A 22,321-nucleotide genomic window follows, 5' to 3' on the forward strand; every position below is an offset into this window, starting at 1 on the left:
TTATTTGTAGAACTAAGACTACACAAGGGTTCAGAGGGAGAGAGAACTACTTGCTCAGACATTTTAGATACAATAAAACGACCTAGACGTGGGGTAAAGGGGAGAACTGAGAAACCACATACAAAATGTTTTTTAAAAATTGTTCTCAGCACTCCTGGGCAAAAATTTTTATCCCAGAGAAATGAAGGTGTATGCTCACACAAAAACCCACACATAAATGTTTACAGCAGCTCTATTTGTAACAGCCCAAAACTAGAAATTATCCAGATGTCCTTCAGTAAGTGAATGATTAAGCAAATGGTGGTATATCCACCCCATTTAATAGCACTCACCAATAAAAAAAGGTATGGATACATACAATACACACAATAACCTGGATAAATCTCCAGAGAAGTATGCCGAGTGAAAAAAGGCCAATCCTAAAAGATTACATCCTGGGTGATTCCATTTATACATCATTCTGGAAATGACAAATTCATAGTAATGGAAAACAGACTGGGGGTTGGCAGAAGTTGAAGGCGGTGGGGCTGGAAAGCAGGTGTGGCTACATGAAAGGGCAGTGGGAAGGATCTTTGTGGTGATGGACATGTTCTGTATCTTGAGTATATCAAATATTCTGGATGTGATACTGTGCTATATAGTTTTGCAAGATGGCACCACTGGGGGAAACTGGGTAAAAGGGTACCGAATTGCTTCTTGCAACCCCGAGCGTATCTACAGTGGTCACAAAATTTAAAAGTTTAATTAAAAAAATAAAAACTGTTCTCAGCAATTATATTGGTGGTGGTATTATTGGTATTCTGAGTTGATGCATGTAATTTGGGATAAAGCACATGAGTAATTATAGGATATTCTAATTCTATGGCTCCTGTATCCTTGAAAGCCATGATCCTGAGTGAAAATGATTAGGACATAATACAGGAAAAACCTCTACAATCCTGAATTACAGTTATTTTTTCTTAGCTCTATCTACTGATACGCCTAGAAAACAAGGACCAACCCAGTAGCAACGAGCATTGCTAGCACACGAATTATGGTTTTCAAAATACCATTTTACACTAAAAGAAACCAGGTTTTCTTAGAGGAATCTCTGATTGCAGGTCTGGGGGCAAGACATGTACTGGAGGAGACTGGGACAGTGTGTCATGCCAGATAAGGAGGAAGGGGATATCAAAAGGACTCAGAAGCCAACTTGAAGGGACTTCCAACCAGCCAAAGATGGGACATCTTTAAATTTCAAAAAGGGTAATTTCATCAGTGGTCAGTGTTGCGAAGTGGGAAGTGAATGATTTCAATGATGAGAAAAAGTCCTGAGCTTCAGTGGATAGAAGTTTTACCTTTTTTCTTTAATTTATGCTTTTTGGGGTTATGGATCATGCTTAGAAAGACCAGCTTAAATCATGGTGAAGACTCAGGCATTTACCCTGTCTTTCCTATATGAATTCTACCACTAGATGGAATATTCAAATATTCCAACTAATAAATGAAGAGAATGTATCCAGAGGGAAATATCATAGCTGCTCCCCCCATACACCACCAATCCTAAAAGTGCCAAAAAGTTGGTGAGAAGATAGCCATGTGTCCACTGCTCAGCCTGATATACTCTATTGCATTGACTGAAGACCTGTAGGTTGTACAAAGAATCATCACTCTCAGTACTGCCAAGAAAACACAACGCTGAGGCTTGGGAATTGAAGATGCATTCCAACTTTAGAGACGTTCAAATGTGACAAAAGCGGCCTTTAATCAATCAAGAAATGCCTCCTTCACGTCCTGAAAGTCTTAATTTACTGCTTCTCACTTCTCAGTTGCATACACAGAAAGACCAGTTCTATTACCCATCCTGTACCACTAAAAATTCAGGTAAAATAGTACACTATAGCAACAAAAATAAATGTGCACAATTCTCAAAATGTTAAGCAGTGCATGATTTTTAAATTCCACTATTTACCCTGACAGGATTGAAGATCACGATCTTGTATGGCCTGTAACTTCCCCCTGTGAACATGTCTTCATTCGGATTTTCTAATCACATGTACTGACATCAGCTCCTGATGACCCACAGAAGCCATTCTTCTGAGGCTGTTTCTCCTTCTGCTGCCCAACATCTTCCACTTTCAGGCCTCAGGCATCCTCAGCAAGGGCAGTGAGGAGAGCATGTACCACCAAAACCAGGAATCGGGGGTCTGCAAGCCTCTGGAATTGTGTGCAAAATGTTCCATCCACATCTACTTTCTATGGGAATCTGGGATTCCTGGTTAGTTTCCTTTTGAGTGTGGCCTGCCTGCCACCTGCCTGGCTTTGTCAGGTAGGCTGTAATCAATCATTATTATTATTTTTTTAACATCTTTATTGGAATATAATTGCTTTACAATGGTGTGCTAGTTTCTGCTTTATAACAAACTGAATCCGCTATACGTATACATATATACCCCATATCTCCTCCCTCTTGCGTCTCCCTCCCACCCTACCTATCCCAACCCTCTAGGTGGTCACAAAGCACCCAGCTGATCTCCCTGTGCTATGCGGCTGCTTCCCACTAGCTATCTATTTTACATTTGGTAGTGTATATATGTCCATGCCACTTTCTCACTTCGTCCCAGCTTACCCTTTCCACTCCCCATGTCCTCAAGTCCATTCTCTACATCTGTGTCTTTATCCCTGTCCTGCCCCTAGGTTCTTCAGAACCTTTTTTTTTTTTTTTTGATTCCATATATATGTGTTAGCATTCGGTATTTGTTTTTCTCTTTCTGACTTACTACACCTCACTACAAATAACTCAATTTTGTTTCTTTTTATGGCTGAGCAATATTCCATTGTATATATGTGGCACATCTTCTTGATCCATTCATCTGTCGATGGACACTTAGGTTGCTGCCATGTCCTGGCTATTGTAAGTAAATAGAGCTGCAATGAACTTTGTGGTACATGACTCTTTTTGATTTATGGTTTTCTCAGGGTATATGCCCAGTAGTGGGATTGCTGGGTCATACGATAGTTCTATTTTCAGTTTTTTTAAGGAACCTCCATACTGTTCTCCATAGTGGCGGCATCAATTTACATTCCCACCAACAGTGCAAGAGGGTTCCCTTTTCTCCACACCCTCTCGAGCATTTACTGTTTGTAGATTTTTTGATGACGGCCATTCTGACTGGTGTGAGGTGATACCTCATTGTAGCTTAATCATGATTATTTTTTTAAGATGCTTTTTCTTAAGTCAGAGGTTCACCTGTTGAGAATTGAACAGCTTGATTCCAATCCTGAGTAAGGCGAGGGGCAAGGGAGCGTCATGGTGAGATAAATGGCCTTGGGTGCTTGGGGGGGTACAGGTGGGGGTAGGGAGAATAAACAGTGAGGTCTCAGTTCACCTGAGGGCAACAGAAAGCCCTGATGCTTAGTCAGCTGTGAGGCCCAGGACTGATGTCATGGTAGGCATGTCCTCTGGGGAATAAACTACTGAAAAGTCTATGATACTAGCACCCATTGCTACTTTATGTAAGAAAACATGCAAGTGGTGTGGAGTCGATACACACAGATAATCTAGGACAAGTACAACACACGTATCTAACCCACGATCCTACTGTGGCATCAGCAAACTGGCCCACGGGCCACACCTGGCCTGTCATCTGTTTTTGTACAATCTGTATAAAATAGATATTACATTTTCAATGTTTTTTAAAAAATCAAAAAAGAATATGACGTGGCACATGAAAATTATATGAAATTCAAATCTGTGTCCACACGTAAGGTTTTACCGGAACACGGCCACGCCCACTTGGTTACACATCATCGATGGCTGCCTCTGTATTACACAATGGCAGAGTTTCAACAGAGAGAGTACGGCCTACAGAGCCTAAAACGTTTACTTATCTCTGGCCATTTACTGAAAACGTTTTCTAACCCTTGCCTCAGAGCTCAGGTTTGGCAAGCTCTCTGATAACTTTTTCACAAATAGAAGATAAAATCTGGATGCAGAGCTGCAAGACATTCCATATTTATTACTCCATTTATTGTAACTTTCAAAGCTAGGGTACCAGACATGCACAAGAATGCGAAACAGGAACCCAGATGGACGGTCTAATGTTTCCCATTTGCTATTTCTCACTTTGCAAATTCCCTACATGGCGTGCATGCAAGGAGAGGAAAAACAACAATTACCCACCGTGCTAGATTTAAAAGCATTTAATGACATAGCATATATTTAACAGATAGGGCAAAAGTCGAGAGGTAAAGGTCATAACGACTGAGCACCGGGCCTGAGTGACCACCTCCCTGCTCAGGCCCAGCCTCTGGAGTTCATTCCTATCAATGCCATTTTGATTGTGCAGTAAGATGAAAATTTGTCATTACAATCGTTACAGTGACAGAGAAATGCACACTATGTATCAAATAGCAAGGTAATGAAGCAAATTATAACACAGTGTGGCAACGCACAAGCAAGTAACCATTAGGGTAACAGGACTTTGTCCAGTAAATGCTTCAGTTCCACTTGTACACTTACCAATGATTTAAAGGGTTTATTATACATCTAGTTTTCTTATACTTTGTACTAGAATTATCTCAAACATACAATATAATGTATTTCAGCAAAAAAAAAAAAAAAAAAAATTGAAATTACAGATTATTTAAAACAGTATCAGTTTTCTACTCCTTCTTGGATCCTGACATTCTTAACCGTCGTCCAGGTTGATGCAGAAGAGCCGCATGTCGTGTGTTAGTAAGTGATGCCAGATACAAACAGTTTGGTCTGTAGAATTAACAATGGAGCTGCACTGTGGCTGCAGCGAGATCGTAATACACAATCTGTTTATTCCAGGTTAGACCCATCGTGGGCACTTCTAAGAGTCAAGACTCAAGGTAACCACTGGAAGTAAATGGAAGAGAATGGTGTTGGGAAGGTGGTACATTTTGTCTGTGGTGAGCACAGGAAGTACTGTTTAAGCACCGCTGCCTTGCATACCAACAGCACTAGAGGCGGGTTATTTCCAACACAGCCTCACAAAATTGAGGAACAGTTTAAATATTGAGATCTAATCTATATAATTTCGTTTAAAAAAATCTGGTCTTCCCTCTGCACCTCAAGCTTTTTTGTAACTTGGAGATAAAGTGTTTAGGTGTATTTTCCCCACCCCACCCCACCCCGAGAAATGCTCTATAAATTAAAAGAAAAAAATCAACCACATTGAGGAACATTTAGGCACAGAGAGTAATGTGTTGGTTCTGAGCTTGCATGCTGGAATTTCACTGAAAAGGTTAAGAGAAGGGCAGGAGGTGACGGAAAGGAGTTCACTTCTTTTTGCCAAAAAGGCTGAACCTCTTTTCTTTGTCTTTCTCTTTGTCCTTCTCCCGTTTGCCGGGACTGGACTCGCTGGTGATGGTGACAACGCTGGTGGGCAAGGTCTGAGCCCGGCTGGATGCTGGCGTGCTCTGGGTGCTGGCAGACACCTCGTGTTTATCGGAGGAGATGGCAGAGGAGATGGCCTGGATCCATGTGTTCATTTCCTCCTGGATGGAGGAGGGGACACAGGTGAGACTCAACTAAGAGGGACGGGCACGAGACGCTCTCAGTCCACCTGAGCGACCGTGTGAGCCTCTGTGGGCTGGAAGGCTTGGGAACAGTGTGTCTGCCTGAGAGGGGAAAGCAGTTGCCAAACGAACCTCTGCTTTGTCAGGACAGGACATTAGTGAACATGATTGAACGCTCACCAGAATTCGGTTTACGGTACCTGAAGGTCCTCACTCTAGTATGTGGCCCTACAAATGTGGACGAGCTGGAAGACTGGTCTACAGTAGGGTGTCAGGTCCCACCCTAGAAGGTGCTTTTTCTTTTCCTTTTTTAAGCTGAAATATATTTGACGCATAACATTGTATGAATTTAACAGAAGTTACTTTTTTCGAATTTAAAGCCCTGCATACGTGTTAGTTTTCCCATCGGCCGACCCTCTCTCCTCTCAAGGAGGAGCACAGCCATACGGTGGTTGGTTAAAGGCAGTGGGGTGCAGTGAGTGCAACGGGGAGGCTCCTGACTGGGCTGCAGGATCCACACCCAGTCCTGGAACCTGCTCCCTGTGCTTCACCCACAGTTGTCCTCCGCGGACTTCAAGGGACCCTGCACTAGGTCTCCTGCCGCGGCGGGAGGACAGCGAGATGACATTCACTGCCTCTGAGAGATACAGGAGAACTCAACACCTGCCAGCGTTCATGACCGTGGAGGCCAGAGGACAGAAGTCACCACTGGATCATTACTTATGTGAAGAAAATCATAAATAAAGCTCATCGGGCCACCAACCCTTGCAAACTTCTAAGTATTTGAAAAAATGAAACTTAGAAACTTACATCGTCTTTGGCTTGGAAGAGGTACTCATTGCCGTCATTTAGTCTGTAATTTGAAGGAAGAAACTCAGTCACAATATAACTTAAGGAAAAAAAAAAAAAAATCCCCCAACTGTCATGTGGGATACAAGCAGGCCGCAGGAATCACATCAGAAATGCCCGTGGGAACTCTGCACACGTCGCCAACCATGCCGGGGGCCTGCTAGGGCCCAGCAGCCGCGCCCTGGGGCATCAAGAAGCCATATAACTGGGCCAATATGCACAGGTAACATGGGTGTTTCAATCACTGGAAGGACATGTCAACACCGGGATCTGTTGTGGCAAAGACCACTGGAATGACCGATCACTGCTCTAAACTGAACGCAGAAGAAAGTTCTTTAAAACTCACGGGCCCTCCTGAAATTCTGCCACTGGACTTACATCCCCCACGTTAACAAATACCAGGCTTTCTGAACTAACACCCAGAAAAGTTCTCCTAGACTTCTCTTCTTATACACCTCTCAGAACAAAAGAAACTGCCCTGGCCGGGCTAGCGCTGTGACACGGAGAGGACGCTGGCTGGGACGGCCCCTCCTTCTCTGCTGCATCAAGAGGAAGTGGGTGTTGCCGGTGCAGAGGAGGTAAATGCCCTCTGCCGATACCCCGACGCTCTGAAGCTGCATCAAGGAAGTACAAAGTGGGCGTGCAGCCAGGGTGGGTGCCAGGCTGCCCACGCCTGGTCTTACAGCGTGTAAAGCGTCCCAGGTCCCTGGGGCCTGCCTCCAGTGCCCATCCAGGGCTCAAGGGATCACCCCATTTGAACTGCTCTCATTTGTGGTCCTTGGCCTCGTCCAGCTGGCATGAGACTCATGTGTAACTGAGGACCAAAGTTTGCTTTTCAAATCCCAAAGCAACAGATCAAGTTAGTATCAGACTAAGTATCGTCCTAACCACTAACATGTTTATTTTTCACGCTTTTAAAAGAAAAATGGGTTTTTCAGCCCATTTCCAAGTACAGGCAGAACTTCAGAGCTTGGATCCACTCTGCTGGGAGTTGTATGTGTTGTACAGGGTAGAGACATTTGGAACTGAATGGTTCCAGAGGCATCTGGAACATCCACCGGGTGAGTCAGGGGAGCACAGGGCCCCTCCCTCCCCTTCCTGTTTGTCTCCACCTGGCTCCGGGATAACTCACTTGACCCACCTCCAGATAAGTCACGAGCAAAGAACAGCATCTCCTGGGTCTGGATTAGCTGCAAAGACGGGGAAACTATTTTTCTAAGCTCCCCTTAAACTGTGAAATGTGACTAGCTCACCTTGTCTAAGGAAACACTAAGTTCCAGCTTATAAAAAGGAAAGCTCCGTTTCTTCCATGTTCAGTTGTGCCGTTAACCGGCCACAGAGCCCAGAGATCCTAACCAAGACGTGTGCCTATCCGGTTGGTCACTTTGTTGGTGATTTTTTTAAATGGCAGAGGAGAGGAATCAACTGATCACAGCATCTGTCTAAGAGAACCAACCCCCAGAGTGAAAATAAACACACACCCACTCTCTGGCAATGCGCACCTTAGCTTGAACACGTGTTTCTTCTTTTTGTAATCAAGGGCCACTTCACAGATGGCTTCTTTCAAACTCACAGGGACCTCGCTGTGGTAGGGAATTCCGGAAGCAGCTGTCTTTGCATCTTTGTAGAAACCCATTTCTTGGATATTTATGACACAGTAAACATTGTGCCAGGACCTGAGCAGTAAAGAAAGGAACTTCAAGTTTCTGCTCCACACTCCCTTCAAGAACTAAGGGTCTGATTAACACGAAAATGATCCTCACACAACATGGGATGATCCCCTGTTAAAAAAAGCCCTTCCTAAATCCTGCTAAAAATATGCAATGGAACAAAATTCCTCTGTGGACTCCCAAGACAAGACACGTACTGCTAGTGGCAGGTTTTTGAGGGCCACTTCTCATTTTTGATTTTGAAGAAAACCACAGTGACCTCTTTCATTACATAAAGGCACTCTTGGCTCTGACGGGAAAGGCAATGTTGGTGCTTGGTACACTCTTGTGGTAACGGTACAGGCCAAGCTCCTTACTGGAAACATGCCTGTCCTTAAGCAGCTCTTCCACCTCAGCTTCATTCTGTAATGAAGTGGCCTGGCAACGTGACAGGGAGTGGGAGGCAGACCCAGGGCCACTAGCACTTACGGTACACTGGCTGAATTAGAAAAAGGTAGCCTTTCCCCCAGGGTATGGCAAACTGTCCTTAATATACTGCTTTTATTAGAACAAGACCTGCCTGTATTAACAAATAAATCTATAACGTCCCCATGTGGATAGCAGCTCTTAGATGGGATTCCCTTGTACGGTGTACAACCTGTACAACTGTACATGGTGGTCCTAGGCAGTTTAGTTTACTGGTTAAGCACACAGGCTGTGGAGTCAGATGAGTTTTACCCTAGCTCTGCCATTTACTAGGAAGCTACACAGAGTGAGCTTTCTTAACCTCCCAGAGCCTCAGTTTCTTCATTTGTAAAATGGAGATAATACAAGTAGGGCTACTGGGAGATAAATATAAAGACTGATATGGAGATGAGGTAGGGGAAATGGTGAATGTCTTAAGACATCCCACAGGAGGGAAAAAAAACAGTGACATCATTTCACTCTAGGGAAGACTCCCCCACCTCAATCTAGCAATATTCCTTCTCAGGAGGAACTACTAAGTCCTCTTCTTGCTGTTCCCACACGCACACGTAATTCTTCATTCTCCCGGTGAACAAAAAAGCACTCTACTCCCACTTCCTAACGTCAGGCCCGAGAAGGATGTAATTCCCCGGGAAGCTACAGAACAGATCAACCACATAAACACATACTCCCCTTTCGATCAAGAGTGGCCCACACCTCCACCTCTTAATGGGCCGACTTGCCCCGGGACTGCCTCAGCCTCTGTGCTGTTACCTGCTTGAGGCCTTCTTATTGTGGGCCTCCCACTCGTGCTTCCGATTCAGGAAGCCTTCCATCTGGGCCAAAGGCGTCTCCTGGGTCCTGGCCGGCAAGGTGGCAGCACTCTGGGCCGGGAGGGCAGTCTTGGCTTTGCGCTCGGAGGTGGGAGAGGGAATGGGGCTGGACTCTTTCGAGCTTGTCCTCTGTTCTGCAGCGCCATTGACCATTTCGCTCGTGTCCACCGTTTCTGCCATCTAGGGACAGCGGAGAGGCCATTCAGCTAACCCCGTGAGCCCCCGGGGTGACCACATACGCTCTGACTCGCACACGTGGCTGTGTATAAATGCCTGGCACAGATCGAGGCAGTACAGTAAAACCATTGCACATCCCACAAAGCCAGCTGGACACCAAGGACATTAGAAGGTGGGAATGGATTAATACCCGCCCGTTTACGGGGAAATGAGAAAAGCGAAATGCCAGGATGAGTTTTACTGCACTCTGTTCCTCTGATCAATCCATTTTCTCTAATAGAACTCAGATCATTTCCTCTTATGGTTACTTTAAAACAAAAGGACAACAGTTAACAATCACACATATTAAATATGAGAGAGTGGACGTTATACAGCAGCCACCTTACAACCAAGGACGCCACCAGAAGGGCTGGAAGTTGAAGCGAAAGGGCATTCACAAACAGATGGATAGACAACTCTATCAGAACTACACGGCATTCCCCCAAAGTCAGACAAGAAAGACCTTTGGTTTCTGAAAATGCTCTCCGGCTCTCCTCCCACCACCCCTCGACACATCGTCATAAACACATGCAGAAATTAGGATGGCAATCATGCACTTCACATCTACCATCCCCGTTAGACTTTGGAACTTAAGAGCTGGAAGGAAATGAGGCAAGTCAACGAACATCAATTTAACCACATCTGCCGAAGTTGTATCGTGAGTGGGTTGTAGTTTGTGTTAAAGGAGCTGGAAAAGCCAATCACAGTCACTCAACACCACACGGCTATTTACCCCCAAACAAAGACAGAACCAGGGCCTTCCCCATCACGTGTTGGTTGATCACGGTGCCTTGCTGCACTGAGACGAGAAAGCCCAGACAGCCAGGCTTCCAGCGGCTCTGACCCTTCAGGCTGGAGACGTCTTCGGGAGCTGTTCCTTCCCAAGCTCATTTATATTGTAACCCTCATGGCTTTGCGGCTTGGGAAATGCAGTAGGGTCTCCATTCATTATCGCTTTCAGCCTGTGTGCCATCAACTGTGTACCATGAACTGAAGCGGCCCCTGGCTGATACACCCAGGGTGTGGGATTAGCGAGTTACTAAAGCTGGGTGTGGCTGACGCTTTAGTGGATTACAGACAACCTGCACCCTTCGTACACGGACAAACATGGAGGTGTCAACGGCACGCTCATTAGATACGTCCCCCACCTCTGCTGCCCAGAACCAGGTGACAGCAAAATTAGCAGCAACAACCTCAACAGGATCAATGGGAGACTGGCCACCACCGACTGAACATCCGATATGTCAACTCTCAGGAACTGGGATGTCTCTGTTGGGCCTTATCTAAGTGGTGGGCTGGGAGTCAAGTTTATACTCTGTCTATACAAACTATCACTGTCAGCAGCGGCGGGGGGTGCGGGTGGGGGGGTGGTTTAAGGTAAGACTAGAGGCTATGCACTTGAAGGGTGTTTGTGATTAGAACCCTTTATCCACACAGCAACGTGGAAAAAGGATTCTTGGGGTAGAAAGGCATAGGGAGGAGACGCATGGTGATTATCCTGGCCTTGCAAGTGACGGCTTGTCGACCAGTGCTTATAAGAAATAGGCTATTTAAATATCTCTCTTGCCTTTCCCTTTTAAAGGAGAGACAAAGGGGAAATAGTAACCAAAAAAACAAAACCCCCGAGTCAAAAGTAAGTGAGTGGATTTTAAGGTTGACATATCTGTTCTAGTGTGAGATTTCAGGAAACTTCTGGTTGGGAGGAAGTATGAGATCGGTCTGGAAGGCCTGTGCCAGGCATGAGTCCAGGGAGACATGGGGTTAGTGTCTATAGAAACCAGGTTAAACAAAAAAAAATTAGTGCTGCAGGTGTGACTCAAAAACTGCTAGTGACAGCAGTGACCTGGATAGAGGAATGTTTACTGGAAAAAGGCTAAAATTTATCATACTTGGTCAAACTTCAAGGTAGGTGACAGCCAGGGGAAGCCCCTTCTGGGGGAAATTCTGCAGCAAAAATTTTTTTCTTTAGAGTTAGAAGGAAAGAGAAAACCCCAAACCAGTATGCAGAGATAATTAATGTTTATGCAAATGAATCACTAACCAAGAAAACAAGGAAAATAAAAGGAACAAAATGAATTTTAATGGACATGTGCTTAAGCATGCCAACAGACAACACGCCACTAGAGACAAACATCAAAAGCAAATCGTAGTGCTGTGACCAAACAGTGGGTACATGTGGATACACTCCTACCCCCACCCCACGTTGCTTCTCTTTAGCGATTAGTGGCTGCGTACACCTGAGATACTTCAGTCAGGAGGTGAACATAAATGCAACGTGACACCTAGTAGCACAAGGAACACCTGACTGGTTTTCTAAGTGCAAGAAGCAACACTGTTTTCAAGTTCATTAACTTGAGTCTCTGCACCATAACTCGGAAGAATGAAAAGAGCTTTTCTTCTTCTCATACAATCCAATTTCAATTAAAAATTTGTCTGGCAAGCTACAGTTTAAAAATCTAGATAAAAATAGGCATGGGAACAAATGCCAAAAGCAACACAGCACTCCTTTCTTTCCTGTGTGCTTATGTGGCTTTGTTTCGTTTTGTTTTGTTTTTGGTCTTCTGAATACGAAAGGCATAAAATTGGGTATTAGCCCTCATGATACAAAATTTAAACATATATATATGGACACATCACATATATACATATAGATCAATGACACATTATCATTTGGAGCCAGAAACACATGTCAGGGCTCCCTAATCACCAAAGATGAAGCAGTAGTTTCTTTTCTAAAATGAATTTTGGTGTGTTTTAAGGCAGAGACCCAATAATGGTGCATACTACTCCCAGAACATAAGAAGCTTGGCATCTATCTATATACCCATCTACGGTCGCGAGTAGATAGATATGTACATAGAAATGAGGAAAAAACAAACAAGATGCTATATGATGTTATCCTGACAAAAGAAAAAAAAGACATGCATCATGAAATGAAAAGACAAATTAGACTTAACTCATGGAGAACACATATCAAAACAGGTTTTCTGATTCCACTAACATCTAAATATGGCAAATGAGCAAGTGAATGTCTCACAAGGCTTTGATGTAATATGGACTTGGTTTGGTGAATAGAATTTCTGTTAAAACATTTTCAAATCCCTGCTGGTGGTCTGATAAATGTCATCCTAAACGACTCTTTATTAGAGAGAGCTTCAAAAAAGGTCATAGGAAAATGAAAAATGAGTCAGAAGATCCATACGAGACATACAACGGAGTTTCTGTCTACAGAGACGCTGAAGGACTTCTGGAGCCTGGAGGCAGGCAACAGCTCCTGGGGTGGTTCCCCCAAGTGCGTCGTTCAAGTAATCAGGGTGAACCAGAATGGCTTTTGTTCCATTTGTTTGCAAAATTTAAACAGTTTGACACCCTGAAGTCATCAACTGAACGGAGAGGTGTGGAAAAGTCTGGTAGGCAGGCTTCCCCAACGGGCCGAGAAGTGCTGCCACACTTGCCACATCCCATGTTCCGGCGGTGCCAACAGTGACCCAGACAGAGGTGGTGGCAGCAGTCAGTGGGCCCCTGACTCCTGAGGCCAGCTGCATTATCTGCTGCAGGCGAGCCTACAATTCTCGGTTCAGGACTTGGCAGAAAAAAATAAAGAGAGGACCTGGTTTGTAAAAAAGTAATAAATGATCCGACGGTCTCAAAACTGTTCAGATTCTGTGCCTAAAGTTTAAAAAAACCTTCCCAAGTAGATTCAACTTTTTTTAAAAAATCATTTTCAATAAATGAATGTATCCTTCATGGAATGTTACACAGCTGACTCTAGGTTTTAATCTTAGTACTGGAAGTCTCCCTCCTCAATTCCTAGTAAACTACTGCAGGTTAATAACTCTGTAAAGGGGGCTACGTATAGAGCAGGACTGCACCCTGTTAGTATAACTGGATGTGTCATACCTGTCAGATTCTAGTTTTCTTCTTCATTTTGCTGTAATCTCATTTAATTTCAATTACTCACGTAAGGCTTTCGCTGCAAAATCTTAATAAAGTAAAAAGCTCACGATAAATAAAAAATACGTATGTTGCTTTCAGGCAACTGAGCATCCATCAGTTAAAAAACTCAAATAAACATGAATTAAATGCAAACAAACATGAAACCAAGGAAGGCTATGAATTAAGTAAAATTTTTAACACTGTGGGTGAAGTGGAAGCCAAAAGGTCAAACCAACAGGATTTGGAAAGAGTGGTTCTTGACAAATGGTAGTGAACTTCACAGTCCAGACCACGGCTGGTCACTGGCTGTCCGTCTGCTATTAAAGTTTTTGTAGTTTTGGTAGGTTTGAGAGCGGTAACTAACCCGTGGAGATCCCTGTTCAGCCGGCAAACCATTCTGGGAAACTTGCTCTCCTTTTGAAGTATCCCTGTTGGGGAAGCGGGAGAAAGAAGACAGAGGAGAGAAGAGGAGGAAAGGGGGAAAGAGGGAGGGGAGAGGGGAAGAAAAGAGAAGGAGAAAGAGAAGAAGATGGGGGAGAACACAAGTCAACTTTATTAGAGTCCCTCTCTCAGGAAAACATATGCAGCCCCCCTCTTTCACATGACATGATTTCTTTCTAAAATCTCTTTAAGTGTTTCAAATTGACTCTAGACAGAGAGTAAGACCACAGGCACCCCCGCCCATAAAGGTGGTATTCAGGGTTGTCATGGAGCTTGGACCCCAGCAAAATAATCAGCCTTTCAGAAATACACGGTTAATTTCTGCCCTTCGTGTGAAAGTCACCCAGAACTTTCAGAAAGCATCACCACACAATCACTTGGCCTGAAATCTGGGTAGTTCACTCCATCCATTTACTCATGTGGAAATTCTAAGTGTGCGTGTGTCTGTGTGTGTGTGTGCGTGTGCATGTGTGTGTGTACATACACACATGTGCACAGCAGATATGGGTGCTGTCGACATTCCACTTCTGCTAACAACATAGCAATGTGACCGTGGACAAGTCACTGTCCTCAAATATGATCCAGGGGTGACTGTACGGAGGCTCAGTAGTCTTCAGAAGTGGCTAACAGGAAGGGCACATCAGCACAGGCTTAGAAAGTGTGCTCCCTAAACCTCTCTTGTCACTGAAGCTGAGACTGAAGTGGGCGGGCTGCCCGTGACTCACCACTGCTGCTGGGACTCGGTCTCCTCGGAAACCTTCGAGCTCGGCTCAGGAGAAGGCGGCCGCCTCTTCCTCTCCTCTTCCTCTTGCTGTCTGCGCACTTCCAGTAGCTCCAACTGAGGGAGAACACGCTGATGTGTGGCAGAGCCCCAAACTCTGCCTCTTTTAAGGAGAGGGCTCCAGGCAAACCCTCCTGTCTGAGTGGTCTACGCTGGATCACGCGGGACAACCAGAAGCTCTGACATCCTAAGCAAAATCTCGTTAAGGTCATAGGAACTGCAGCTACAACCCCAAACCACAGGAAGCAGAGGTCTGAGTGATGAAACAGATCCATTCTGTGGGCTGGCAGAAGCCCTGTGAGTTGTGTGTGCCCCTGGGACAGCGGGTTTAGTTTCTAAATGAACTCTGCAGCTCTCAACTTTGCTGAGAAAGGAAGCACCTGAGCGTGCGGGTCCGTGCTGGACTTCTCATCAGAGATCAGACAAACACCACTGAGTTAGAGCTGCAGCAATTCCCACAGAGGCTTCTTGTGCTGCGGTAGGGATTCAGGTTCAGCCAAACCCCAATAACACATTTTAAAAAGCCAGGAGATAGACTAACTGGAACTAAGCCATTTCATGAGCAATACATGCGTGTACCCAAAGTATTCCGTTTTAACACACATGTGTACAGGTACATTTTAGTTGCCCACAACTGTAGAAATCGGGAAGCACACCATAAAGAATCAGCCTTCCACCAGGAGTGCCAAGTGTCTTGGGAGAGAAAACTCCAGTGAGCAAGGCCTATTCTAAGGCCTTTATTTTGGCAAAAGAGATTATCAGGACTGGGGAGAGTTTTCAGTGGTCGAAGATAGAGCTACTAGTGCTTGATGGGTATTCTAATCCTGAAATCGGAAGACAACTGTAAGGCTATGCTCCCTAGAAACCACAGCTTCCACTGAGATACAGGAAGAAAAGCAGATCGAAAGAGAAAAGCAAATCCCAATTGATCAATTCCCAGACAGGAAGTGACCACAGACCTAGGTGCCCAGGAAGTGGTTGAGGGGGCAGGGGCCCTGGACCATCTCCCCACGTCCTGTACCAAGAGAAACTCCAACTCCAGGAAGATCCTTCCTGCTTTTAAAATCAGAGCAATGACCTGAGCTCCCTCGCCTAGGAGGTGAGCAGGAGGGAGAGGCTGCCCACGGGAACCATGGCAGAGCTCCCCGGCTCCCAGGGCCCACTTACTGTCGTCAGCCTTTCCAGGGCGGAGAACCTCTCGTCCCAGGTCGCTGCAGACTTTTCAAAAGCCTCGTGGCGCTTGATGAGCTTCTCCACCTCGTCCACGCTCTGGCCTATTTCTCGGCTGGACAGGTAGGGCTCCTGTCCCAGCAGCCAGGCCTCGGCCACGCTGGCGTCCCTTGAGAACTGATGGACCTCCAAGACTGCACAGGGAGCCAAGAGTGAGTGTGGAGGGCGGGGTGACTCGGCAGCTCAGGCTGGCACTGCCCTCTGCTGGCAGCTGCCGGCACAACCAGCTTACAGTCTAGTCTAGATCTGCGCCGTCCCCACAAACGTCGTGGGAGCCACACGTGTACAGCTTTAACCTTCCTGGCAGCCACATTAAAAACATGTGAAGTTGATCTCAAATGCCTAGTTTAGACAACCTGATATAGCTGTTATTTCAATAGGTAATCAGTATAAAAATTAACTGAGTTGTGTTACATCTTTTTTTCTTCTGTCTTTGAAATCCGACATGTTATTTTATACTTGGAGCACATCTTAATTTGGACCAGCCATGTTGCACGTTCTGAAGAGCCCCACGTGGGCAGTGGCTACTATACAGCCATGCAGGGCCAGGAGGTATGCTCTGCTCACTCAGCCCTACTTCAGTGAGGTAAGCCTCAGAGTCCTGAAGAATTCACAATTTACATATAACCAGATTACTCTGATGGGACAGCCATTCATCAATCACCCTTTCTGGGGTGGAAGTGCTATGTTTTACTTTGGGGGGTTGAGAGGCAGGGAAGGATCTGGAAGCAGTAGGGAAAGTAGGGACAGTATGGGCTACGGTTTCTGCTTTATTTGTTCTGTCCCTCCACATGTGAGGAAACACAGCATGACCTCCACCCACTGCAGCTGTGAGAAGGCAGGCCAGACCTCAGCTCCGCCTGCGCTATGGCTGGCATTTTCATTATACCTTAAGCAGCAAAGGTTGGGGTCATTCAGGTAAGAAGGCGGCTGCAGGCAGCACTGGTGTCACCCTGGTGGCCTCCAACACGGCACAAGGAGATGCCCCCACTGCTCGAGAAACTGGTCACCTCATCAGGAACGCCCAGCATGCAACCTGGTGCCTAGTTCACAGTGGAGTGTAATCTGGGTTTTGCTGAACTGAACTGAACCTGCCCTGGGAGCTGGCAAAATTTACAGACCAAATCCTCATACAAAGAATGATCAAAAGTGGGGTTTCTTTTTCAAAAGAATTGAGATGCCTCCACTAGGTCTCTTACACACCTTTCAGAAAAGGCCCCTTGGATTCTGCTTCTAGAAAGCACTCCTGGTGCCTGAGAATAAGGTTATAATATAATATAAGGACAGAGCCCGGAGCCCCAAACACAGAATGGCAAGGTACGGTAAATGATGCTTCAGTTGGGCTACCTTTGCAGTTCATACCAATCATAAATGCTCTTCCCAATACTGTATATCATGAACTCTGTGTTAGCTCACATATTCCTTTATAAAATGAGATTAAAAATAGAATCTACTTCAGAGGGTTATTGTGGGAAGTCAATAAAGAAAAACACATAAAACACTTAGAATAATGCCCGGTTCAGTGCAAAATCTTCATCGTTGTTAGCTTTCATAAGACCTAACAAGCCAACTTTCCATCTTCTTGACTCCACAGTAACAATTCTTCTTAAAGATAACTGGAGGAGAAGGGGCTCCTGTCTGCACTCTCCCAGAGGGATGCCACATCCTGTCGTCCCCATACTGTGCCTACACACTCAGACCCCACGCACGACACTGAGGTCAATCATGAGATGAAAGATAATGAACGTGTCACAGGGAACTACTTAAAAATACTTATTAGCATGAAATGGTGAAATAGGACATTAAAAGAGCAGCATTCAGAAAGACTCCAAAAATCATTAAGAGATGACATCATATCCAATCAATTAAAGCAGTTAAATAAACTGGCTTGCTTTCAGTGGGGACCCAAAAAGGGCAGAGAGATTAGGTACATCCTTACTCAGTCTTAACCATTCCCATCGGTCTTCCCACTTGTCAATCATTTCTTTCCTCTTTTCCGTCAACTGCAGTAACTTCTCCTTGATCTGTGAGAAAAGAGGACCCCAAGGACATCTTAATAGAGTAGATCACATCCTCCTAGTCTGCCCCTTGATGGGCCGCTTCATATAAGAAGAACACTTTTTACGTAGAGACAACCACTAAGGCAGGAAAGATCTAAGGACTGCTCAGTCTATCTGCGTACTGGGAGAGGAGAGAAAAGCGTGGCGACGTTCCTTCCAGAAGGGGCTGGGAGGAAGGCTGGGCTCCACCCAAAGCTGCTCTGTCATAAGGAGGCCAACAACGCACTGAGCCCCCTCCAGACTCCGGGGCTCCCTGTGGCGAACACACTCAGGTTAAGAGTGGGGGGCGGCGAGAGGGGCAAAGCCCTGAGCTCTCGGAGGCCTCACACTGATCACCACTCCCCTCTGTGTCACCAGCATCCCAACTCGACTTAGCAACCATCCGCTAAAGAGCAAACAGATCTAGGGCACAGGTGTCAGAGAAGGGGTGACACCTTCTAGAACTGATGGAGGAGGTGAGCGAGGACGAACCCTTGGCCAGAGGCCCTCAAAGATTGTCTTCTGTGCCATGGATTGATTGGCTCTACACCTAGAGACTTGCCTGTCTTATTCTACACATACAGGAAAGAAGCAAGGAGTTCTGAAACACATATAAGTGTGTGCATACGTGTGTGTGAATGTAAGCATAGATTTCTCTGTGTGTGTGTGTCTATACATGCCCCCACACACATATACACACGCTCACAAGAGTGAGTCACTTTACATCTGAACACCAACTACGCTCACCCCAGGGGCCCCAAAGCGTTAAGCGGCATCCTACCTCCTCTGATGCGTAGTGCTTCCTCGCCAGCAGCGATTTCCCAAGTTCAATGCAGGTCGTGAAACTGTCATTACGAGCATCGATTTCTGCTTTGATACCTTGATGATTATTCATTAATAGTTCAACAGAGGACACATCCCTAAAATTACACAAATAATACTTCCTTTAGGAGACCAAGCTTTTCAAACAAATGTGTAGGTTTCAAAACACTTAATTAATTTGAAGGAAACCAGCGGCACAGTATCTGATTCACAGTCTGAGCGCAGGCTGGGTCACTGAGCTGCAGCGCTACGATGGTGTAACTCAGGCACAGCTTCGCCACCTAACACTGATAATAAGGTTACTTTTATTTTTGTGTGTGCGCTGAAACAATTTTTCTAGGTGGAGACCAGAAAAACCACCAGATCTCTGTTCAACCTTTTGCTCTGAAATGCACTTCAGACTCTTCAAGAAGGTACAGACAGAGGCAGTAACAGGTGTCTCCAGTTGTACCCCGGTGAGTTAGCTGCCGAAGGTTCAGTACGTGTGTGTTTCAAAGAGCAGCAAATACTGTCTCCTTATTTAGACATGAAGACACACAGAGCAGGAACCAGCCAAGCAATCAGCGACTGGCAGAGCCGTGAGAACGGCTCATCCGTCAAAACTGACTTGACTGGAAAGTCCTGACCTAAGGAAACACAACTGCTTCATGTATATAATAACCGTATTTCTTCTTTGGGGGCACAGTTCATTTCTCAGTTATGGTGAGGGCTGGAGCCGGCAGGGGTGAACAGGAGGCTGTATACGTGCCTGCCTGTACACCCACTAGCTCCTCTTCACTGCTTTGCATGAAACATGGCCAAAGAGAAGACACAGAACAAATTCTAAATACGAATCCCAAGACACCATTAAAGCAGATGCTGAGTGTAAGAGGCACCTTTAGTAATATGTCTGAAAAGGGATCGAGTGGTTTTTGATCTGACAGACATAGAAAAAGAACTCAGAAAAGCCATCTCATTCCAGCGGTGAGGTAGAGCTAGTCCGGTCCCAGGTATGTGGCTGCTTTGAGGCACGAGGCCCACAGATGAGAGCAGGAGGGCCTGGGTGAGCGTGGACCCGGGGGAGAGGGTCGGGGAGAAATGGGGAGGGCTCCACAGGGCTCGACTACACTGGGCCCCTCGTTCCCTGAAACCGTGTGCAGGAGACAAGTGGAACAGCGGCCTCTCCCCACAAAACCCCTCCCTGCCCCGGCTCTGGCCTCGGAGCTCTGGGGTAGGGCCCAGCCGGGAGGCCAGCGGCAGCGTTACCGTGGCTTCTCCTGGGCTTCGATCTGCCGGATGACATCCTCCATCCACAGCATGAGGTCGCGCACCATGCTGAAGAAGCGGAACTTGTCCCCCGTGTCCACCAGCCGCACCCTGCGGCCCTCGCAGGCGTCCAGCAGGGCCTTCCAGGCTTCCAGGACCTCGTTCTCCCGCTTCTGGATGTCCTCGGCCTTGTCGCCTGCATAGGCGGCCTGGAGGCGGGCTGCATCCTCCTGCAGCTGTCTCACCTGTGAAGCCGCCAGGAGACGAGACTGGTCAGAGCTGGGCCTCCGCACCACCACCCGGCCTCCCACTCCCCCTCTGCACACTATTCTGCCTTCGCGCTGATGGGAGCCCCGGTCGGGAAAGGTCCCCGGAGGTGGCCCAGGATGTGAAGATGGCACAGAAACACACGGTATGCACCCAGATACAGTAAAGGATAAACACCAAATCTGCTCCTGCATGGCACAGATGGTGTTTTTTTAAATCAGGAATGAGAAACTGCCATCAAGAACTCATTCTGAAAACACTTCTTCCATTAGTTATGTGATGTTGCTGTTGAAAACAATATATGATGCATCACCTGTAAGAGCTCCCACAACGGCACATTCCAACGTGAAAAACAAAAAAGCAGCATTTAATGCAGTTGAAAATGCTGATGCCAAAGAAGGTAAAATCTTAACCAGCCAAACTTCAATAAAAACTCTGGAGAACAAGAAATGCCAATAAGCCTTATGAAAAAATGCTACATGGAGATACTGTAATTTGTCATCTCCTAGTTGGCAAAATTTCAAGCTTGATGATGTATTTATGTCAGTGAGCTGATTCACTGCTGATGGCACAAAAGGTTACAGCTCCTGCAGAAGGCACAGGCAGTACCCAACAAACTTATAAATGCGTATGCCTTTTGATTTTATAATTCCACTTTGGGGAATTTATCCTACATATACTCTTGCACTTTTAGGAAATGAAATATACATAAGGTTATTTATTGCACCAATGTCTGTAAATGCAAAAGACTGAAAATAAAAGTATCTGTTCGTCCATGAGGAACTGGTTAAATTACAATGGCACATTCATACAGGAGGCTCCCATGCAGTCATGAAAAAGAATGCAGAAGGGCTCTGTGTACTCATATGAGAAGTACTCCAAGATGACGGCTACATAGAGAAGGCACAGAGAGTGTACATAATATCAATACTTTCTGTGTAAAAAGGGGGGAAAAAAACAAAAAAAGGCTTTCACCCTTTTGTTGGGGGCGAGGGTGGTGGTGGAGGGCAGACACACCTTTACAAGAGAAACTAATAACCGTGGCTTATTTTGTATTCAAAAATTTCCTTCTCTTATTTATATAAAGTATGTATTAGTAATGCCATACTCATGCACAACATCGAATTTAAAATATACATGTATGGGGAGCGTACACCCAATCTTCATTTACTGATCAAAGTCTGAAGACAACAGCCATCCTGAATGATAGCAGCCTTCAGATGTCCGTGAGGGGAGTATGTGGACAAACATCACGGAGGGGGTGGACACTGGGGCTTGCGGGGAGGTGTACCGACCCCGGTCACTCAAAAGGCTCTAGGTGGTGGTAGGTAAGGAAAACAAATTTCTGCAAGAGATGCAAAGAAGAATCAATGGGGTTTGGTTTCCCTGTGATTTGATTTCCATATCCTAAGAGACTTTTGGAAACGTTCTTTAAATATGGCTCATGTATTAACTCAAATGACAATAAGCAAGCTCCTAGGAAATTATTTGAAAAGCTTATCTCCTATATGACTAACCAAATCTTTCCAAACAAGTTTTAAAAAAAAAAAGTTTCCTGGGCCTCTAGCTGTTTTTAATTTGTTCTCACGACAACAAACAAGGTAGATGAGGAGAGCAAAAGGAGAAATTCCCGCTAGAATTAACTACTGCTTTGAGAAGTCACTGCAGACCATCATCAGGTTCCCTCATGTCCACTGTTCCCGCACAGAACGGAGGATGGTGGCGGGTCAGCTGGCATTAAGAGTAAAGCAGCCAAGGAGGAAATGCCATCGGCTTCTGGAGCCTGCACCAAGAGCCGCCCCCCAACACCCCTGCACTTCTGCTCTAACTGCATGCATACTTTTGTGGCTGAAATAGCCTGGCCCAGCGGGTATGGTGAGGTGCAGACCATCAGGCTTGACGGAACAGATTCCTGCCCTGGACGTTCCTGGACTCTCAGTGGGCTCCTGCATCTCTCTGAGCCTCACAAAGTGAAGGGATTTAATGAAAAAAAAATGAAGGAGCAACTCTACCATCTCTGGA

The 22,321-nt window shown here is 45.7% G+C and overlaps 1 protein-coding gene across 10 annotated transcripts in view; it reads right to left on the minus strand.

Annotated features, from left to right (window-relative positions):
• Window positions 1-4,167: 4,167 nt before the first annotated feature.
• The window catches only part of SPTBN1 (spectrin beta, non-erythrocytic 1), a 193,492-nt gene continuing 175,338 nt past the window's right edge, over window positions 4,168-22,321 (minus strand). For 9 of the 10 annotated variants that reach the window (XM_059078921.2, XM_067007591.1, XM_067007595.1 and 6 more), the window contains 10 exons: window positions 20,033-20,277; window positions 18,747-18,885; window positions 17,866-17,950; window positions 15,864-16,060; window positions 14,641-14,753; window positions 13,839-13,902; window positions 9,264-9,502; window positions 7,878-8,051; window positions 6,337-6,379; window positions 4,168-5,505 (listed from right to left, as the gene is read on the minus strand). In XM_059078921.2, coding sequence (XP_058934904.1) covers window positions 5,287-5,505; window positions 6,337-6,379; window positions 7,878-8,051; window positions 9,264-9,502; window positions 13,839-13,902; window positions 14,641-14,753; window positions 15,864-16,060; window positions 17,866-17,950; window positions 18,747-18,885; window positions 20,033-20,277 — 1,518 coding nt within the window. In that variant the 3' untranslated portion in view covers window positions 4,168-5,286. Of the gene's footprint in view, window positions 5,506-6,336; window positions 6,380-7,877; window positions 8,052-9,263; window positions 9,503-11,596; window positions 13,903-14,640; window positions 14,754-15,863; window positions 16,061-17,865; window positions 17,951-18,746; window positions 18,886-20,032; window positions 20,278-22,321 lie in introns of those variants that run through there. The other variant, XM_067007598.1, reaches the window with a different exon arrangement.

The sequence above is a fragment of the Kogia breviceps genome, chromosome 11 (assembly GCF_026419965.1).
Source record: "Kogia breviceps isolate mKogBre1 chromosome 11, mKogBre1 haplotype 1, whole genome shotgun sequence".
Lineage (NCBI taxonomy): Eukaryota > Metazoa > Chordata > Mammalia > Artiodactyla > Physeteridae > Kogia > Kogia breviceps.